Source organism: Rana temporaria, chromosome 11 (assembly GCF_905171775.1).
Source record: "Rana temporaria chromosome 11, aRanTem1.1, whole genome shotgun sequence".
Lineage (NCBI taxonomy): Eukaryota > Metazoa > Chordata > Amphibia > Anura > Ranidae > Rana > Rana temporaria.
The window spans coordinates 146,754,620-146,776,655 of record NC_053499.1 but is presented as its reverse complement, the minus strand read 5'-3'; the positions used below and the strand labels follow the sequence as shown (position 1 = coordinate 146,776,655).

Genomic DNA, 22,036 nt, shown 5'->3' with positions numbered 1-22,036 from the left:
GGGCAATTTCAAAGACAGTGGGCCAGATTCTCGTACATTTCGGCGTAGCGTATCGTAAGCTATTTACACTACACTGCCGCAACTTACTGGATTACTGGAGCAAGTGCCGTATTCTCCAAGCACTTGCTCTGTAATTTGCGGCGGCGTGGTGTAAATGGCCCGGCGTATCTCCGCGCAATTCAAAGGGGGCGGCTTGTATTTAAATTAAGCGCACCCCCGTGCCGAATGAATTGCGCATGTGCCGGCCTTAAACGCAGGCCACTGCGCACGCTCCGTAGTACGCCGCAAATACATTGGTTGCGACGTGAACATAATTAACGCACAGCCCTATTCGCGACGAGTTACGTAAACTACGTAAACGACGGAAAAACCTGACGCTGTCCCGACGGCCATACTTAACATGGCATACGGCGGACCGACGTAAGGTTACCCCTCATATAGCAGGGGTAACCTTCCGCTTACGGAAAGGACATAAACTACGGCGAAGCGGCACAAAAATGTTCGGGAATCAGCGTATCGGCTCATTGGCATATACGCTGAAATGGACGTATTCGAGAACGACTTACGCAAACGACGTTAAAATATTCAAATTCGACGCGGGAACGCCGGCTATACTTAACATTGGCTGCGCGTCATAGAAGCAGGGGTAAGTATACGCCGGGAAAGCCGCTACGGAAACGACGTAAGAACACTGCGTCGGGTCCGCGTACGTTTGTGAATTTGCGTATCTCGCTGATTTACATATTATTCAACGTAAATCAGCGGGAACGCCCCCGGCGCCATTTTCAAATTGAAAATAAGATCCGACAGTGTAACACAGTGTAACACTGTCGGATCTTAGCCATATCTATGCGTAACTGATTCTATGAATCAGGCGCATATATAGGACCAGTGTAAGTCAGAGATACGATGGTGTATCTGTAGATACACCGTCGTATCTCTTTGTGAATCTGGCCCCCTGTGTCCATTTTAACACAATTTCTACTGGGACAGAGCCTCGCTCTGCCACAAGTAGGAAAATGCTGGAGCTAGAACTGGAATGCGTTTCAAAGCAACCCTGCTTCTTGTGTTCCATCCATGGCTTTCCAGGGGTTCCCTGCTTCCAATCCACCTCCGCTCCCTTGCCGGTGACCAAGGCAAGGCATCCTCTGGTTGCGTGTCTGATCTGTGGCAGAGGCCACCTGACTGTCAGGCTAAGCTCTTTTTTATCTTTGTGAGTGCTTTTTTATATTTTACAATAACCCCTTCACACTGACCATACGCAAATTTACGTACATGGATTGAAGAGGTTAAATCGTTTTTTAGAGCAAGCTGTTGTCTTTTTAGTGATAACATCCGATGTGGCTAAAAGCCGCTGGGCTGTTATCCTAAAGGATCGGCAGGGACATCCCCCCTCCCTGGGCCTCCCGTCCCACCTTTGGGAGGTTGGGGGGCACTAGTGGGAGGTTAAATGATTTGTAGCTGGCTGGAGACCTGAGAGAGGGGAGGCTGCGGCTCAGCAGCGGGCCACGGCTCAGTGGTTGAGAATAAGGAGTTCTAGCGTGTTCGCCTAGTACAAGTGCAGAGCCCGCCAGGAAGTGTGCACGGCGCTGCGCTAATCACAGCCAGGGAGACATTTCCTGATCTCTGCAGCCGAGCATCGGGAATAGTCTCCCTGGCTGTGATTAGCCATAGGTTACACAGCGCAATTGCTTACTTGCCCCGGCGTAACGAATGCTCCTGATTCAGGAACATTGTTACGCTGACTGCAGCCTAAGATCTGCGCGGCATAAGGCTCTTATGCCCGCATATCTTAGGCTGCATTCTTGCGGTGGCCGCTAGGTGGCGTTCCCGTTGTGCTCAGCGTATAGTATGCAAATTGCATACTAACACCGATTCACAACGTTGCGCGAGCCCTGCGTACGCAATTTACGTCGTTTACGTACGGCGGTTTTCGCGCAAGGCTGCCCCTGCTATTAGCAGGCGCAGCCCATGTTACGTATACCCGTCGTTCCCGCGTCGCGAAATTTGAATTTTACGTAGTTTGCGTAAGTGAATCGTGAATGGCGCTGGACGCCATTCACGTTCACTTTGAAGCAAATGACGTCCTTGCGACGTCACTTGTCGCAATGCACGTCGGGAAAGTTTCCCGACGGAGCATGCGCTCTACGACCGGCGCGGGAACGCGCCTAATTTAAATGATTCCCGCCCCCTACGGGATCATTTAAATTGCGTGCTCTTGCGCCGGGCATTTTGCCGGCGCGCCCGCGCAATTTACGGAGCTTCTGCTCCGTGAATCAAGGGCAGCGGAGCAAATTTGCAAAAAAAGCGCAATTCTACCTGAATCCGGCCCACTATGTATTCCAGATGCATAGAGCGATCGGTGACCGAAGGAAAATATCCAAAGTGCTGATCAAAGTCAAGTCATCTGCGGCTCCACATGGTTTCCGTACAGTACGCCGAGAGACTAAAACATTTCCATGTGCGGCGAAGCCAGTGGTGACTCAGAGAGCCAGATGTCATTCCATGGACTCAGTCCGAACACAGGGAAATCCCCCGACCACGTCCATACACTGTACGGCTCCATCTCGTGACCCGAGCCCTCACTGAGCACACAACTCTCAGATTACACACCTCGGTGTTGGGGGGGGAGGGGGTGTTGCGCCGACATCTTGGATCTGCTCCGCAGCTGTATCTAGTACCATGGATCTCCTTCCTGTATTGCACACTAGAGAGCAGAAATTTCTCATCTCCATTATTTAACAGATATGGTCTTCTTACGGCAATCAAAGAATCAGCTGCTCATCAATCTGTTACTGAAAGCAGCATTACCAAAACTCAATGTACCCATATCATGCAAGACCGGTGGCCCCTGTGCACCTTAGGGGCCCGGATCACTGACGGTACAACTATACCGTCGTCGTTTATTTAGAACATCGGCGGTGTTGCACCTCGCTGTAGTCGGAGGACCCAGGCATCTCAGACGGCCAGCCTATCCACTCACTCTCAATGCCTAATGTCAGGGTCCAGATTTGTAGCACCGCCCCCCATGACATCATTCCTTGGCTGATAGGCCAAGAGACCACTGATCTGTCCTGCCCACTATGACATCATACCTTGACAATTCAGGAGGCTTCAGATCTGTCCCACCCATCATTTTTCTTGTCTGACATGCCAAGAGACTACTAATCTGACCTGCCTGCCATGACATCATATCCTGATTGACAGGCAAGGAGATTCCCAATCTGTCCCACTCTCCGTAACATCGCATCATACCTTGACAAGCCAGGAGACCCCTGATCTGTCCTAATCATCATGACATCATACCTTGACAAGCCAGGAGACCCCTGATCTGTCCTACTAATCATGACATCATACCTTGAAAGACAGACCAGGAGACTCCTGATCTATCCCATCCACCATGACATCATATCTTGACTGACAAGGCTAGGAGACTCATGTTGTCCCACCCACAATAACCACATTCCTTGAGTGAAAGACCAGGAAACTCCTGATCTATCCCATCCACCATGACATTATAGCTTGACTATGCGCGTTAGGGAAGCGAATAAATCGCTTTCCTAACACTGACCCGCCTCTCAGCCAATCAGGTGCTCGGGTCTGGTTACCTGATTGGCTGAAGCGACAGGCACTGTGATTGAATGCCTATCAGGCGTCCAATCATAGCAAAGGACGGGAGAAGACATGGAGGACTCGGAGCGTGGAGGACAGCGCCGTGACCCGAGACAGGTAAGTGCCGGGCGGGGGATGCACACTGGCAGCATTTGATGGGGCACAGTAGTGGCAATTGATGGGGCACCGTAGCGGCAATTGATGGGGCACACTGGCAGCAATTGATGGGGCACAGTAGTGGCAATTGATGGGGCACACTGGCAACAATTGATGGGGCACACTGGCAACAATTGATGGGGCACAGTAGTGGCAATTGATGGGGCACACTGGCAACAATTGATGGGGCACAGTGACAGGAATTGATGGGGCACAGTAGCGCCAATTGATGGGCTACAGTAGCGGCACTTGATGGGCACACCAGCAGCAATTGATGGGTACAGTAGCTGCATTTGATGGCACAGTGGCAGCGTTTGATGGACATAGTGGCTGCGTTTGATGGGAACAGTGGCTGTGTCTGATGGGCACAGTGGCTGCGTTTGATGGGAACAGTGGCTGTGTCTGATGGGCACAGTGGCTGAGCCTGATGGGCACAGTGGCTGAGCCTGATGGGCACAGTGGCTGCGTTTGATGGGCACATTGGCTGCGTCTGATGGGCACAGTGTCTGCGTCTGATGGGCACAGTGTCTGCGTCTGATGGGCACAGTGGCTGCAATTGATTTTTGTAGTTTGTTTGCGCCCCCCCAAAAAAATGTGAGCACCAGCCGCCACTGATGTGGCGATATGTAATATGTGTAATGCACCCAATGCGATCATTTTTGTACGTAGGTGCCCCCCGCCGGATGTGTTTACATGTCCAATCAGGCCAGAGGGGGGGGGGGGGGTGGAGCGTAATCTCCAGATAGATTTCAGCACGTGTGCGCGCTCAGCGCTGCATTTCCTGTTTAGGTTGTACGGTTCGGATCTGCAGCCTGGAAAAACAAACCGCGCAGGATACGGCTGTGCTGCCACAAACGCCAATTCAGCGTAATCCCGGGAAAAACAAAAATTGCCAAAAGGAAGCCACGTGAACGAATAAAAATAAACAATTTTCCAGCAGTCGCCGGGTGCGCGCTCATCCAGGAAAAAAGTAAAATCTCACCGCTCAGAGGAATGAGTCCCGCAAAGTGAGATCCAGAGAGCAGTGCATTATGGGACGCGGATATCAAAATGTGACTTTAAAATACGTTTAAAGCGGAACTCCGCTCAAATATTAACCCGGCCGTGTTTGCAGTCCCGTGGTGACGGATAAATATACAGCCTGAAAATACCTCCTGCTTATAGATCCCTCCAGTGCTGCTTACTTAACCGACAGCTCAGGAATTTTGTCATGTGATCTCTATCGGAGCATCAGCTGCGATCATGTGACATTTCCCTTCATAGTGTGTACTTGTCTCAATCCAGAACACTAAGGCCCGGATTCACGTACGAGTTACGCCGGCGTATCTCCAGATACGCCGTCGTATCTCTGAGTCTGAGCCGTCGTATCTATGCGTCTGATTCTTAGATTCAGTTACGCATAGATTTGTATTAGATCCGACCGGCGTAAGTCTCCTACGCCGTCGTATCTTAACTGCATATTTACGCTGGCCGCCAGGGGCGTGTACGCTGATTTACGCCTAGAAATATGTAAATCAGCTAGATACGCCAATTCACAAACGTACGCCCGGCCGACGCAGTACAGATACGTCGTTTACGTTAGGCTTTACCCGGCGTAAAGTTACCCCTGCTACATGAGGCGTACCAATGTTAAGTATGGACGTCGTTCCCGCGTCGAATTTTGAAAATGTTATGTCGTTTGCGTAAGTCGTTCGCGAATAGGGCTGGGCGTCATTTACGTTCACGTCGAAAGCATTGGCTTCTTGCGGGTTAATTTGGAGCATGCGCACTGGGATACTTTCACGGACGGCGCATGCGCCGTTCGTAAAAAGCGTCATTTACGTGGGGCCACATAAAATTTACATAACACACGCCCACATCTTCCACATTTGAATTAGGAGTGCTTACGCCGGCCTATTTACGCTACGCCGCTGCAACTTTCGTTTGAGAATACGGCACTTGCCTGTCAAAGTTGCGGAGGCGTAACGTAAATAGGATACATTACGCCCCCACAAAGATACGCCATTCTACGTGTCATTTCCGTCTGCTGCTGCATTCCTCTGCAGGAATCACTTCTGACAAGTTTTCCTGACACCAAGAGAAAAAAAGGTAACAGGGGAGGGAGCTCCAGCACACAGCCCGTGATTGACAGCCTCAGCTCTGTTCCTGTGTGCTGTGAGAAGGGGGGGTGTTTCCCTTCCCTCCAATCAGCTCTCAGAGCTCTCCTCACCGATCTCTGCAAAGTGTAACTTCAGCTCTCCGCCCCCTTTTTTCTGACAGCTCAGACAAGCTTTAAAAATTCTGGGGCTTTGAACAAAGAGAACACTGCAGATAAACAGGTACAACTTATGTAGCAGGATTTGATTGATCTCTGTGTATCGCCTGAGGCCAGTCACTTCACTGGAAGGGTTTACAACCACTTTAAGTGAACATAAATGAGTGGAGTCTGGACCAGCACTTTCTTCAAGTGCGTGAAAATCCAAAACAGTTTTCTTCTGTTTTGGATAGAGTGGGGAAGGGTTAGAGCCCCTGTCAGGTTTTTATTGCTGTCTGTGTCCCTGCTTTGGGAATTTATCCTCCCAATTTACCTTGGGGATCATTGTCTCTGCTACAGAAAGTAAGGGAAACTCAACATTTTACAGCTGTCACCACAACAGGAAGTGTGAGAATTCTGCCAACGGGGACACCTATTCTGCTGACAACTAAAAGGGGATTCTCTTAGCTTTAGAGCAATTCTCTCTCACTTCCTGTTTGTGTTTCTGGGAAGGGAAGTGAATGGAAAAGCTGAATGGGGTCTTAAATCTAAGCTCCGGCTTTCCCTTCAGTCTCGCACAGTTGTACAGGCTCCTCTCCTGGACTAAAATGTCTTCCTCTGATTTCACTGCACACTGTGAGCTTCTCACAATGTGCATTAGAAGCTGCAGCAAGTCAGGTAGAGCCCACCTCATTTCCTGGCTGGAGGACGTCCAGCATCATCTAGGTCAGTGGTCTCCAAACCAAACCAAATCGCTTCTCGGCCTTTTGGCTAAGATCAAGTGTAGTATCTGTTCTTATCAGTTGCCAATAGGTGGTGCTAAGCTGACTGTCCCCGGTACCCTGTGGCAGGGGGAAAGGGATGGCAGTCGGCGGACGCTAAGCCTGTTGGTGTGGAGGTGGAAGCCTTCTGATTTGGACGGAGAGGCATGAGGTCGAAGCCAAGAGGCCGGGTCCCTGGCCGTTGGCCTGGATTTGGTGGTAACTGCCCCAGTCAGTTGTTCTGGAGGGAACCCTTGCTTCTCCTTTAACCGGGAAGGAGCGGGTAGTACTTCCAGAATGTGATTAGGTGGGAGAGTTAGGGGTTGTGGGTGGAGTCTGCGTCAGTAGGCTCTCCCCAACCTCTTCTCCCACCTTCCTGGCTGGGAAGGGTGCTGCCGGTCCGGACCGGGGGCTAGGGACCGTTGAAAAGCCCGTGGAGATTGTGCCCCTGGAGTGGCAGTCCAGGGGTGCCATACATTGCACGAGTGTTTGAGGGGCACTCATCGTGTGGCACCTTCAGGTCACTGATCTCCACAACACACTTTTCACACCTGCCGCTTGGGCCGGGCCTTTTGGCTAGGACCAGTGGAATTTTTGTTTCCTGGCCGGAGGGCCGGCCAATGTGTTTCACATTGGTCACTTTCCTCACCTTCCCATCTTCCTTTTCCCCACTTTCTTTTATTATTTTTCCCCGTGTGTTGTTTTGTTTGTCACTCTTTTTGTTGGTGCTTGCACTTTATGTGTGGCGAGTAGGGTGCTGGTCCTCGGGCCGGTCTCTGAAAGTCTTGGGAGTTGGTGGACTCGGCCTTCTGGTTAGGTTCACCGGCTCTCATGGGGTCTCCCTTCGGGGGAGCCTCACCGAGGAGGGTTCTGTTTCGGCAGTCCCTCTGAGGATGTTGGGTCCTTGTGGCTTCGGCTGCTTGGGCCAAGATGGGTCCTTGTGGCTTCGGCTGCTTGGACCACAGTTTACTCTTTTCCCTGCCAGGAGCCTAACGCCCCGGGGGATCAGAGACGGGTCCTTTTCGGAGGACCACTGACGTTTGCACCCGTCGCAGTTTTTTGTGATGTCACTCTTTATGTGTGTGCACATTTTTCCCTGCACCGGGTGGAGTTTTTGGGTTGTGTTTTGCACGCCACAGGCTTTTCAATAGAAAAAAAAAAAAAAGTGGTCTCCAAACTGCAGCCAGGGGGCCAGAGGCGGCCCTTTGTTTGCTTTTATCTGGCCCTAAGGACACTTTTCATTAACTGATGCTAACAATGGGGCATTATTCCCCTCACTGACACCAATGAAGGAGCACATTTCCTTGCAATGACACCAATGATGGGGCACAATTTCTCCCAATGACACCAATGATGGGCCACAATTCCCCCCAATGACACCAATGACAGGGCACAATTTCTCCCAATGACACCAATGGCGGGGCACAATTTCTCCAAATGACACCAAGCACGGGGCTAAATGACACCAATGATGGGGCACAATTTCCCTGAATGACACCAATGATGGGACACAATTCCTCCCAATGACACCAATGATGGGATACAATTTCTCCCAATGACACCAAACATGGGGCTAAATGACACCAATGACGGGACACAATTCCTCCCAATGACACCAATGATGGGATACAATTTCTCCCAATGACACCAAACATGGGGCTAAATGACACCAATGATGGGACACAATTTCTCCCAATGACACCAATGATGGGGCACAATTTCTCCCAATGATGAGACACAATTCCTCCCACTGACACCAACAATGGGGCATTGTTTTTTCCCCACTACCGTTGGGACCTTTTCTATTCCCAAAAGGCCACAGTCCGGCCCCCCTGGACAGGACAGTAAACTGACCTTTTAGAAAGTTTGGAGACCCCTGGTCCAGGTCTTTCCTCCCCAGGATCACTGTTCCTGGCCCGCCTCTTCTTTATTCCAGTACTTCCAATCATGGAGGCTCAGCATCACATGTGGCCATTACCTGCTATTACAGCCTGCCTAGTAACGCCCGCCTTTTAGACTGACATCCACCTATCAGGGCATTTATATATTTGCATAACTCCTCCCACTGCCTGCATCAGGGCAGGAGGCTGTTGAGTTTTGAGGAAGCTGTGTACAGCACCTTGCTGGCCCCTCCCACCAGCCTGGTCTGCCTGCATGGCATAGAGAAGCATACAGATGGCATCACCGCCCGGTTATAAAATAATGTAATGAAAAGGTTTTCTTTTAGCCTGTTGATAAGGGGGAGGGGGAACCAAGGATGATAAAATATAATTAGAATAAACTTTGGCATTTCCTTTCAAAAACGTAAAAATAAAATGTTTCGCTTTTCATGCTCGCAGTATTTCCGCGGCATGTGGGTGGAGGTCACTTTATTTCTTTATAAATAAGTATTCAATGACTAGGTAGGTGCTGGTTTTGCCCCCCTCCTCCTCTCTCTGCCGGCTCAGCAGTCTCGGGGTCAGCGAAGTGTTAACGTATCCATGGCGCGGATTAAGAGAGCAGCGTACAGACGGCAGCTGTCAGTGTGGCATACCTTCACTGGGGGATGTAATCCGCCATAACACACCATGTAATGAGATCGGATGATGGGACGCGCATTCTACAGGAAAGTAATCCGCGCGGCCTCCAGCGCAGTCGGGGAATTTATACATGGCCGACCTTAAAGCTAAAGCCATAAATTCAACACTGCTCTGCTGTACAATCTTCATTTCGCTAAGATTCAAACAAAGTAACAGGTTCTCTTGACAGTCTATGGTCTCTGCTACAGGTATTTCCTTTCCAGCGCTCTGTGTAAGCTCCATGTCAGAGCTTGCGCACAACTAAAGACATCTCTTCTCGTGTGACCATGCCCTGGCCTGGCGATTGGCCGCTCAGGTGGCAAGCACTGCATTATAGGAGAAAAGGGAAAAGGTCACATGATACCCGTACCCAGAAGTACTGAATATCTCACAGGGTTCCAGCTGGCAAAAGGGAATGGTAAGGTAAGTACTGGAGGGGGCAGGTGCCATCGGGTGAACCTACTTATTCTCTTAGAATGGGCAAAGTGACAGGTCTACTTTAGGAGTTAGAAAAAAACTACTCTTACAGTGCAACCCCCCCCAACACCACCACCAGCAAGTACCATATATACTCGAGTATAAGCCAACCCAAATATAAGCCGGGGCACCTAATTTTACCACAAAAAAAATGGGAAAACGTATTGACTCGAGTATAAGTCTAGGGTGTCACTGTGCCCATGCCTCACTGTGCCAATACCTCACTGTACCCATGCCTCACTGTGCCCATGTGAATGCCTCACTGTGTCCATGTGAATGCCTCACTGTGTCCATGTGCATGACTCACTGTGCCCATGACTCACTGTGCCCATGCCTCACTGTGTCCATGTGCATGCCTCACTGTGTCCATGCCTCACTGTGTCCATGCCTCACTGTGCAAATGCCTCACTGTGTCTATGCCTCACTGTGTCCATGACTAGACTGACGTTTAACATGGGAGTCTATAGAAGGGGTGCCTGGCTTTGAAAAATCGGTGCTCCCCAGCCGTAGGTCCCCCAGACAACAAACTTTGCACACCTGTAGAGGAGAAATGGAGCTACATGTGTGCCAAGTTCCGGGTCCAGGGGACCTACGACCTGCTGGTACCAGGTCCCCAATGTCACTGGAGAAATTACCATTTAACATGGGAGTCTATGGAAGGGGTGCCCGGGTTTGAAAAATTGGTGCTCCCCAGCCGTAGGTCCCCCGGACAACAAACTTTGAACACTTATAGAAGAAGCATGGGGCTACATGTGTGCCAAGTTTGGGGTCCAGGGGACCTACGGCCGTCTGGTACCGGGTCCCCAATTCCGGGAGATCAGGTGCAAAAAGGTGACTCGAGTATAAGCCGAGGGGGGCACCCCCCACTTCTCAATTTAATGTAAGATGTCATTTCCGACAACAGAACACCCCCTCCCCCGCTTCTCAACTTTCTTTAATGTGACACGTCATTTTGCTTAGAAAAACGATTAAAAATAGATAAAAATCAATCATATAATGTACCTGTAGTTTCAGTTTCGTTTATGCATGCTTTTTCATGCTTCTGTGATGTACAGAGCCACAGAGCCAATACAGGGCAGTGATGGTTTGGAAAACGAAACTGATTGGTGCTGAGGGGTTTTAGACACACAGTAATCACACCTCCTTGATTAGTGACCACAGAGAGAAAGCTCCCATGACTTTTTTTTATCAGGAAACAGACTGTTCAGAACAGAGAAGAATTACAGCAACATCAGAGCAAAAACAAACAATGAGGACATGAAACCAGGACTGCAGTAAGGTAAAGGAAGCTATTTAGCTAAAAAAAAAAAATTCCTTTAGTGACCCTTTAAGGACGCAGCAGCCGGCTCCCTAGCAACCATTTGAATGCGATAAATTACTGCATGAAAATATGGCCTGCTCCTTAGCAACCAAAACCCTGGTGATAAATATTGCGTGTTTTTTTCTCTCTGTTTTATTTGTAAATTGGACTTAAGAGCTTACTGCATGTTTTTTTTTTTTTTGCAGTATTTACAGGCACATTTTTTTTTTAATTTGCGGTAAATAACATATGACGTCGCTCCGGCCCTCCAAGGGCATAGGCCTCACTCTTCTCCATACCCAGCTACCGCCAGCGTCAGGTCGCTCCCATGCTTCACACTTACCACACACTATAGAATCTGGCAACACTATTTGAGATTTTTGTTCAGTGCACAGGAAGTCGGGAGCTCACCGTATTTCTGGCAGGACCACCAGCTATTGTTCTGTACTTGCAACTTTTTTTTTTTAAGGGATAAAGCATGGGAGCATTTTTTGTGAATTTTCAGGACAGGCATTTTTTTTTCTCGGATTCTGTAGGTTACAGGTTGCAGCAGGGGCCCCGGCCGTGATTTCAGAAAACCCCATCATAATACAGCCAACAGACACCGCGCTCACCTTTGGAGTGCTTTCCAGAAGGCCTCATAGGTAACGAATCTTCTATGGAATGTGCTGATGTATGTAGTGCATTTGCTAAACTGTTACCGATGCTGCTAGCCAGGTTCTCTGTCCGCGGAGCCAGCTGTGGAAGACACAACGACACAATGGTAACACACAATTCTACACACACACACACAAACAAAATAAAAAATACAAAAGTAACAAAGCTAGCACACCAAAATAGCATTTAGAGCAGGGGCATATCATGAAATCAGTGGGCCGTGTGCAGGGCCGATCCGCCCTATAGGCTCACTATGCAAGCCGCTTAGGGCCCCGCAAAGCTGCGAAGGGCCCCCCAAATTACTAGAGGCCCCGCCTGGTGAGAAGTCATTTTCGCCCCCTCACCCCGCTTCTCAACTCGCTGGCTGCATGGGAGAAGAGGTAAGAAGTCAGCACCCCCCGCCTCTAAATTTAATGTAAGATGTCATTTCCGACAGCAGAACACCCCCTCCCCCCGCTTCTCAACTTTCTTTAATGTGACATGTCACTGTCATCAGCGGCCCCCGCTTCTCATTTTTAATGTGCCATGTCATTTTGCTTAGGGCCCCAGGGAGGTCAGGATCGGCACTGGCCGTGTGCAAGACCAAAAGTGGGCCCTAGGCATCGATAAAAAAATAAATGCGGCACGCATAGCACTGTGGCAAAAGGTAGGTGTGGTTTTAATTGTGGACAGTTGGATGATGTCAGTAAATTTTTTTGGGACTTGTAGTTTTGCAACAGCTGGAGGTCCGCTAATTGCATATCCCTGGTCTAGAGCAGTGGTCATCAACCCTGTCCTCAGGGCCCACTAACAGGTCAGGTTTTATGTATTACCTTGGGGAGATGCAGACTAGAATCCTGCAATCACTGAGCAGCGAATGATATCACCTGTGATGTATTTCAGTTATCTTGAAAACCTGGCCTGTTAGTGGGCCCTGAGGACAGGGTTGAAGACCACTGGTCTAGAGCATTGGTCTTCAAACTACAGCCCTCCAGTTGTTCAGGAACTACAATTCCCATCATGCCTAGTCATGTCTGTGAATGTCAGTGTGCTACAATAACTCATGGGATGTGTAGTTATACAACAGCTGGAGGGCCGTAGTTTGAGGATCCCTGGTCTAGAGCTACCAAAAACCACCAAACTCCACTTTTTAAGCCCCCCCCCCAAAAAAAAACATTCTCATACCAGACCCGCCTACTTTCTCACAACTCAAATCAATGGTTGACTTGGTTATTCCTCTGTATAATCTCGCCTATCTTGGACAGAAGTTGGCCCAGCTTGGGAAAAGTTGGTCCAGCTGGCTGACCTGTGATTTGTTGCATTGCTCTCTTTCCGGATTTTCGCCCCACCAGAGGGGTCTTGGTATGGTATTGTATGCTCCCGTACAAAGCCTAAGGCCAGGTTCACACCTATGCGAATTGAGTGCGGCTTAAACCGCATCAAATTCGCAGAACATTTCTAAATACATTGTTTTCAATGAGGCTGGTTCACATATGTGCGATGCATTTGCACTGCGCATTGCCGCCAAACTGTGTGCGTCTTTTAGGCATTGCAGTGCGGCTCAGGTGCGAATTCAAGCCCATTATCTTCTATGGGTACGCAGCTGATTCGCAGATGTGTTCAGTTCTCTTCAGGAATTTCTCTCATTCAGCTCAATACACTTCCCCCCCCCCCCCCACTCTCCTCTCACCCGTAACTTCTCCCAGGTCTCCAAATTCGCATCTAAAACGTTGATAATCTGCTGAACACTTCTTGTATCTCTCTGCAGAGATAAGAGAGCTGAAATTCGCACCGCACTAGTGTGATTCCGGCCTCATACCTCTATACAGTGATACATTGCCCACTGATAGAAAAAATGATCAGTCTATAATTTTAATGGTCGATTTATTTTTTTATTTTAACAGCAAGACACAACAACAAAAAATCCAGAAAAACGCATTTAAAAAAAAAAGTTTTCAATTGATTTGCATTTTAATGAGTGAAATAAGTATTTGAACCCTTCGCAAAACAGGACTTGGTACTTGGTGGTGGCAAAACCCTTGTTGGCAATCAGAGGTTTCTTGTAGTTGGCCACCAGGCTTGCACACATCTCAGGAGGGATTTTGTCCCACTCCTCTCCAAGTCATTAAGGTTTCGAGGCTGATGTTTGGTGACTCGACCCTTCACATATTTTCTATGGGATTAAGGTCTGGAAACTAGCTAGGCCACACCAGGACCTAATGTGCTTCTTCTTGAGCCACTCCTTTGTTGCCTTGGCTGTGTGTTTTGGATCATTGTCATGCTGGAAGACCCATTTTCAATGCCCTGGCTTCACCCAAGATTTTGCAGTACATGGCTCCGTCCATAGTCTTTTTGATGCGGTAAAATAGTCCTCTCCTCTTTTCAGAAATACACCCCCAAAGCATAATGTTTCCACCTCCATGTATGACCGTGGGGGATGGTGTTCTTGGGGTTATAGGCAGCATTCCTCCGCCTCCAAACAGGGTGAGTTGAGCCGATGCCAAAGAGCTTGATTGTGGTCTCATCTGACCACAACACTTTACCCCAGTCCTCCTCTGAATCATTCAGATGTTCATTAGCAATCTTCAGACGGGCTGTACATGTGCTTTCTTGAGCAGGAGGACCTTACAGGCGCTGCAGGATTTCAGTCCTTCATAGAATTGTGTGTTACCAATTGTTTCCTTGGTGACGATGGTCCCAGCTGCCTTGAGATTATTGATAAGATTCTCCCGTGTAGTTCTGGGCGATTCCTCACCGTTCTCATGATTATTGAAACTCCACGAGGTGAGATCTCCCATGGAGCCCCAGACAGAGGGAGAGTGACAGTTATTTTGTGTTTCTTCCATTTGCGATTTATCGCACCAACTGTTGTCACCCTCTCACCAAGCTGCTTGGCGATGGTCTTGTAACCCATTCCAGCCTTGTGTAGGTCTACAATCTTGTCCCCGACATCCTTAGACAGCTCTTTGGTCTTGGCCATGGTGGAGAGATTGGAATCTGATTGCTTCTGTGGACAGGTGTCTTTTATACAGGTAACAAGCTGAGATTAGGAGAACTCCCTTTAAGAGAGTGCTCCTAATCTCAGCTCGTTACCTGTATAGAAGACACCTGGGAGACAGAAATCTTGCTGATCGATAGGGGATCAAATTCTTATTTCACTCATTAAAATGCAAATCAATTTATAACTTTTCTGAAATGCGTTTTTCTGGATATTTTTGCTGTTCTTCTGTCTCTCATGCCGCGTACACACGATCAGTCCATCCGATGAGAACGGACCGATGGACCGTTTTCATCGGTTAACCGATGAAGCTGACTGATGGTCTGTCGTGCCTACACACCATCGGTTAAAAACCTGATCGTTTAAGAAGGGTCTCTGGTGGGGACCCTGATGTAAGGAGGGGCTCTGGTGGGGACCCAGATGTAAGGAGGGGCTCCGGTGGGGTCCCTGACGTGAGAAGACTCCAGTGGGGACCCTGATGTAAGGATGGGCTCCAGTGGGGACCCCGATGTAAGGTGGGGCTCTGGTGGAGACCCTGATTTAAGGAGGTGCTCCGATGGAGACCCTGATGTAAGGAGGGGCTCTGATGGGGATCCTGATGTGAAAGAGCTCTGGTGGGGATCCTGATGTAAGGGGGCTCTGGTGGGGACCCTGATGTGAGACAGCTCTGGTGGAAATCCTGATGTGAAGGAGCTCTTGTGGGGACCCTGCTGTATAGGGGGCTCTGGTGGGGACCCTGATGTAAGGGGGCTCTGGTGGGGACCCTGATGTAAGGGGGCTCTGGTGGGGACCCTGATGTAAGGGGGCTCTGGTGATGACCCTGATGTAAGGGGGCTCTGGTGGGGACCCTGATGTAAGGGGGCTCTGGTGGGGACCCTGATGTAAGGGGGCTCTGGTGGGGACCCTGATGTAAGGGGGCTCTGGTGGAAATCCTGATGTGAAGGAGCTCTTGTGGGGACCCTGATGTAAGGGGGCTCCGGTGGGGACCCTGATGTAAGGGGGCTTCGGTGGGGAACCTGATGTAAGGGGGCTCCGGTGGGGACCCTGATGTAAGGGGGCTCCGGTGGGGACCCTGATCTAAGGTAGGCTCTGGTGGGGACTCGGATTTAGGAGGGCTTCTAAAAGCTGACTCTGATGGTGACCCCAATGTAAGGGAGGACTTCTAAGGCTGATCCCGATTAAAGGGGGGCTCTGATGGGGACCCTGATGTAAGGGGGGGCTTTAACTAAATTCTTTCCCTTTTGTTCTGAATCATATCAGGCCGATAAAAAAAAAAAAAAAAAAAGGAAGAGATTCATGTAATATGTAATCATTCATTGATTTATAAAACATTTTTTTTTCTGCTCACACATAAGAGTAAAATATACAATGTGACCCTCATACTGATACGGAGACCTCTGGTTTAGTTGTTTTATGTGTCATTCGTCGGGGGGGGGGGGTCACCTTTACCTGTAGGGACTGTCTGAATGAAGATCTAAGGTTTTCCTGTTCAAACATGTAGAAAAAGTCACCAATTTCCATGGGGTGTACTGAGCCAATGAGCTGTCCCAGAACATACACGATGAAGGCTGCCGGCCTGTGATCCGGATACAACAGCTGTCATACGCAGGATTCCGGGCTGTGGTTACCTGTCCAGCTCGGGATGATTGCTATGTATAGTAAGCCGAGCCTGACTGCCAAATAACTGGCATTTCAGCTTCCAACAGTCGGCCGCACTCAACGATGACAGTCTCTTCTTTCACCAAGGTCATGTGGGCTACACCGCTGACCGCACACCGCGATAATTAATCTGCACGGCATGCTGGGTGTCACACACTGCCCAAAATGAATGGGGAGTGCAATCAATGGCAGGATAGTAAAATTCTCATTTACAGTAAGACCTTGGATTGGGAGCATAATTCGTTCCGGAAGCATGCTTGTAATCCAAAGCACTCGTATATCAAAGCAAATTTCCCTATAAGAAATAATGGAAACTCAAATGATTCGTTCCACAGCCATTTATTCATAGGTCCTTCAGTTTAAAGTCCATATAAAAAGATTATAGCAATGCGAGAGGTTGAGTAACCATAAAATGCGTTCGGCAATATGAGCAATTTTATTTATTTTTTTAAATCCTGACTCCGTTTGCGAGCGTTGTCTGCCAAAACGAGCAGGATTCAAGCCTCTGTGGTGTGCAGTCCCGCATTTGGCCAGAGGTGCAGGGTCGCCGGAGCCGATCGGAAATAACCGGAAATACTCCGTTCCCAAGCCTTTCTGACTGCAGTCGTACAGTCTCCGAGTATCTCCAGCGCCCCCCCTCTGGCCGCATGCGTTATTGCATGCCATAAAAATCAATGTGGAACGAATTATTTTCGTTTCCATTGACTTTTATGGGGAAACTCGCTTTGATATGCGAGTGCTTTGGATTACAAGCATTCTCCTGGAACGGATTATTCTCGTAATCTGAGGTTTCACTGTATTTGGTCTTGGATTCTTGTACCTTGTGCTGAGTTGGCTGATAGTGTAATGTCAATGCGTTGATCTTCTTAACACAGAAATAAAAATCTTTTTGAATGCAATTATTTACAAATGGCCATTTTCAACCACATTCACCAAAATGGCAAAACGGGCTGAGCTGGCCTGCCATCAGGAGCCTTCTACAAAAGGTTGGCAACCTTGCTGAGTGTAAAGCCTGTGTTAGGGTCTTGGCCCAGTAAAAGCATCCAAATCCAACTCGGTATTAACTCCTTGCAGTCCCCAGTACAGCAGAACTCAAAATGGAAAAAGAGAAGAACATGAAAAAGCATTTTCCTCTATAGCAACCTCGGCCCTCCAACTGTTTTAAAACTACAATTCCCATGAGACATTGCAAGATAACAGGCATGACTTCTAGAGGCAGAGGCATGATGGGATTTGTAGTTTCACCACAGCTTCAGTGCCGAGGTTGCCAACCCCTGGCCTATAGTGTGCATTTGTCTCAATTAAGAGCACCAAGTGTAATTTCTGTCTGCTGCTTCATTCCTCTGCTATCACCATGGGTCTCTTCTGACAAGTGTTCCTGACACCAAGAGAAAGAAGGTGACAGATGAAGGATCTCCAGCTGATTGACAGCCTCAGCTCTGTTCCTGTGTGCTGTGTGAAGGGGGAGGTGTGTCTTCCGTCCAACCAGCTCTTAAAGCTCCCCTCACTGCGCTCCACAGAGTGTAACTTCAGTTCTCCACCCCCTTTTAACTGAACTCTCAGACAAGCTTATAAATTCAGCACTTTGAACAGATGAAGAGAAGACTCCAGATAAAACTTATATAGGAGGATTTTTTTCAGTTCTGTGCATCACCTGAGGATAGTCCCTTCACTGGGTATACAGTATGTAAGTGTTCCCCAGCCGTAGGTCCCCCAGACAACAAACTTTGCACACTTGTAGAGGAGAAATGGGGCTACATGTGTGCTAAGTTCTGGGTCCAGGAGACCTACGACCGGCCGGTCTCTGGTCCCCAAAGGCACTGGAGAAATTACCATTCAACATTGGAGTCTATGGAAGGGGTGCCCGGGTTTGAAAAAAAATCCGTGCTCCCCAGTCGTAGGTCCCCCGGACAACAAACTTTGCACACTTGTAGAGGAAGAGTGGGGCTACATGTGTGCCAAGTTCAGGGGACCTACGGCCGGCGGTACCGGGTCCCCAAAGTCCGGGAGATCAGGCGCAAAAAGGTGACTCGAGTATAAGCCGAGGGGGGCATTTTCAGCACAAAAAAATGTGCTGAAAAACCTGGCTTATACTCGAGTATATACGGTACATTTTAATTAAATTAAAGGTGTAAGAGATTGAAAAAAATATATACATGTATATTTATGGGACACCGGTAATGAATGGGAAGGGGGGTTTTGAATTACCTAGGACACCGCAACCCACTATGGCAGGCAAACTAAAGCCAGGCAGCAACAAAACGGCCGTTGGTTCTCTTGTCAGAAGTGGCAGTAGAATATACAAGCTAATAAATGGAGGACTACTAGGGGCTAAAGTCTTTCCAAGCTGGGCACTAGTACAGAGCGATGACTGTGCAGTGAAAAAACACTGATGAGAAGAGGCAAGTCCAATGAGAAGACAAAGTTCATCCACCTTCACCAAGGAAGAAAGGAGGGGGAAGAGGAGATGTAAAAGAGTTCCCAATTGAAGTTCAATCCCAAGCGAGTTCCCTTACCGGATGCGGTGGACCTCCTGGATAGCAAGGTCTTATATGCAGGCAGATTCAGCCTTCTGCAGGGACAAATAGGTCTCCTATATCGCCAGGAACTCCGTGCTGTATTCAGACCTCCATGGTGCTCGGTGAAAAGGAGAAGCTGGAACTCCAATCTGGGGGCATCACCCTTTGGCCAAAAGGCAGTGAGCGAAGAAAAACAAGAAACTCCAATGGTGTAGTAAGGTAAGTAAAAAAGCCTTTATTGCTTTAAAAAGTTTAGCAGGCGGAATCAACCGCATACAAAAAAAAAAAAAAATAGCCGGCAAGCTTAAAACAAACAAAATTCTAATGCCCGTGTACCGGGGTCACGTGGGGCGTAATGGCGTCAGCACGTTGTAGCACCACCCTACATGTTTCGTCATACATGATGTAGGAGGGCCCCAGGAAGAAGTCACGTATGACGAAACATGTAGGAGCGGTGCTACGACATGCTGAGGCCATTACGCCCCACGTGACCCTGGTACCCGGGCGTTCGAGAGTGATACCCCCAGATTGGAGTTCCAGCTTCTCCTTTTTACCGAGCACCATGGAGGTCTGAATACAGCACGGAGATTCCGGCGATATAAGAGACTCATTTGCCCCTGCAGAAGGCTGAATCTGCCTGCGTATAAGACCTTGCTATCTAGGAGGTCCACCGCATCTGGTAAGGGAACTCGCTTGGGATTGATCTTCGATTGGGAACTCTTTTACATCTCCTCTTCCCCCTCCTTTCTTCCTTGGTGAAGGTGGATGAACTTTGGAGTTTTTGTCTTCTCATTGGACTTGCCTCTTTCTCATCAGTGTGTTTTTTTTCTCATTTGTGTACGGACTACATTTTTTGTTTTTTCACTAACCAAATTTTTCTTACTTTTTTGATAGTATCTCACAAGCGCAACTTATGTTTTGTATAATTTTGGTTCACCATAGAGATATTTGATGGTTGTTGTATATATCCCCTTACATTTAGATGACTGTGCAATGCCCCATCAGTATGGAAGCTGGTCAGGAGCGCTCATGCCATAACAAAGATGAACCAGTTAGGACAAACATGGTAATCCGTACTTGAGGAGCATTTGGGGCGATCTGTGGTTTTTGGAGGCTTCATGTCATATAGTAACTTAGGTGCACTAGGGCAATACGCCAGGAGAGGTTATGCCAAGCTGTAAAGTCAGGTCACTGGGGCAGTCACATAAGTTGGGAGATCTCACGCCAAGCAGTAAGTCAAGGCCAACTGGGCAACCAGGAGTAAAAACGTCACATACCATGTAGAGGATGAGGGCACAGGAGAATTTAAGAATCAGAATCTTCCATACAATGCTGATAACGGGGGCATCAGGGCAAAAGGGAGTTCGAATCTCTCATACCATGCAGGGGCAATCAGGAGTCAAAATGTTCTATACTAGGATGGTGATGGGGGCACTGGGGACAATCGGAAGTCAGAATGCCCCATATTATGCAGGGGATCCGGGCACAAGGGGCATTCAGGAACCAGAATATCATAAAGCATGCAGACGATGGGGGGGGGGGGCGACTAAGGGTCAGAATGTCCCATAGCATGCAGGGGTCCAAGGCACAGGGGCATTCAGGAGTCAGGATCTCCTCCCATACCAGGAAGATAATGAGGGGCACCAGGGACAAGCAGAAGTGAGAATCTCCCACACAATAGAGATAATAGGGGGCACCATGGCAATCAGGTATGGGGGGGGGGAGTTAAGAACCAAGGCATTTAGCAGTCAGAATGTCCCATACCATGCAGGGGATCAGGGCACAGGGGCATTCAGGAGTCAGGATCCCCCATACCAGGAAGATGATGAGGGGGGACAATCAGAAGTGAGAATCCCCCACACCATGGAGATAATAGGGGGGAACCGGGTAATTAGGAGTCAGAATGTCCCATACCATGCAGGGGATCATTGTATAAGGGATGTTCAGGAATCAGAAAGCCTCATACCATGCGGGGGGGGGGCGAGCAACAGGGTCAATGATGGGTGAGAAGCTCTCATTTTATGCAGATAATAGGAGGCACCATGCCAATCAGCAATCAGAATGTCCCATACCTTTGCAGGCCATAAAGTTGGAACAAGAATTTCCCATACCAGGCTGGCCATAGGGACAATCAGGAGTAAGAATGTCCCAAACCATGCAGATGATGGGGGCATCAGTCACTAAAACCATGGAGTAAATCAGGGACACCAGGAGATCTTACCTTGGGGAAGGTGGAGGAGCCCTTGCTGCTGGTGACAGTGATGGTGGTGGGGGTGGGCACGCTGTGCCCAGTGGCCCCATGCCTGCCCTGGAGGTGTGCCAGCTCCTTCCTCAGCAGCTGCTTCTGGTGGAAGCTGAAGGCTGGGTGATTGGTGGCCATGGTGAAGAGCAGCAGGAACTCGTCCCCAGTGCGTCCATCATTCAGTTGCAGGCCCAGGTTGTTGATGATGGAGTCCATGTGGGTAAGGGTCCGGCACAGCACTCCTGCCGCCTCCCGGTTCTCCGAGGTCAGCAGGGCCAGCGACACCAGCAGCTTGCTGCGGACCACCTCGTCGCCCAGGTTGGTGAGGGCGGCTAGATCCGCCGAGTTGTTTGCTTTGATCTCAGAGTCACGCAATGAGTGGTAGTCCTTACGGGCCAGATCCTCCAGACAGGAGCCCAGGAAGCGCAGCTCCAGTGGTAGGCACAGGTCCAGCAAGCCGCACAGGAACTCAATCCGCTGCCAGGAGCTGAGCTCGGAGAACCAGCGGTACACTGTGTCCCTCTGCACGGGGCAGCGAGCTTTTTCCACCATGGTGACACGCCAGATCTGATCCTCCTCTGTGTAGGGGGGTCACCGCCGAGGCTGCATCCCAGGAGACTCGATCATCGTACCTACTGGAACACAACACACTGTTACAATGTAACACTGAAGAAGAATGGCTGACACCCCCCATTATGTATCATACACCCCCCCGGGAGAGAGTGCCCTACCCTTTACCCTACACTGGTCAGAAGAGGGGGGGGGGGGTGACACCCCATCATTATCACAACACTTCCCAGGAGAGGACTGACACCCAATCATTTATCAAACAAAATACAGAAAGGGGGGGTAACAACCCCATCATTATCCCAACACTGTCAAGGG

At 49.2% G+C, this 22,036-nt stretch overlaps 1 protein-coding gene and 1 pseudogene across 3 annotated transcripts in view; one reads left to right on the top strand and one right to left on the bottom strand.

Moving 5' to 3' along the window:
* ZCCHC14 (zinc finger CCHC-type containing 14) overlaps positions 1–22,036 on the bottom strand; it is a 61,154-nt gene that overhangs the window by 34,855 nt on the left and 4,263 nt on the right. For 2 of the 3 annotated variants that reach the window (XM_040329386.1, XM_040329388.1), the window contains exons 2-3: positions 21,131–21,786; positions 11,712–11,835 (exon numbers count right to left, since the gene is read on the bottom strand). In XM_040329386.1, coding sequence (XP_040185320.1) covers positions 11,712–11,835; positions 21,131–21,703 — 697 coding nt within the window. In that variant the 5' untranslated portion in view covers positions 21,704–21,786. The remainder of the gene's footprint in view (positions 1–11,711; positions 11,836–21,130; positions 21,787–22,036) is intronic. The other variant, XM_040329387.1, reaches the window with a different exon arrangement.
* Positions 6,753–6,883, top strand: LOC120918019 (annotated as a pseudogene).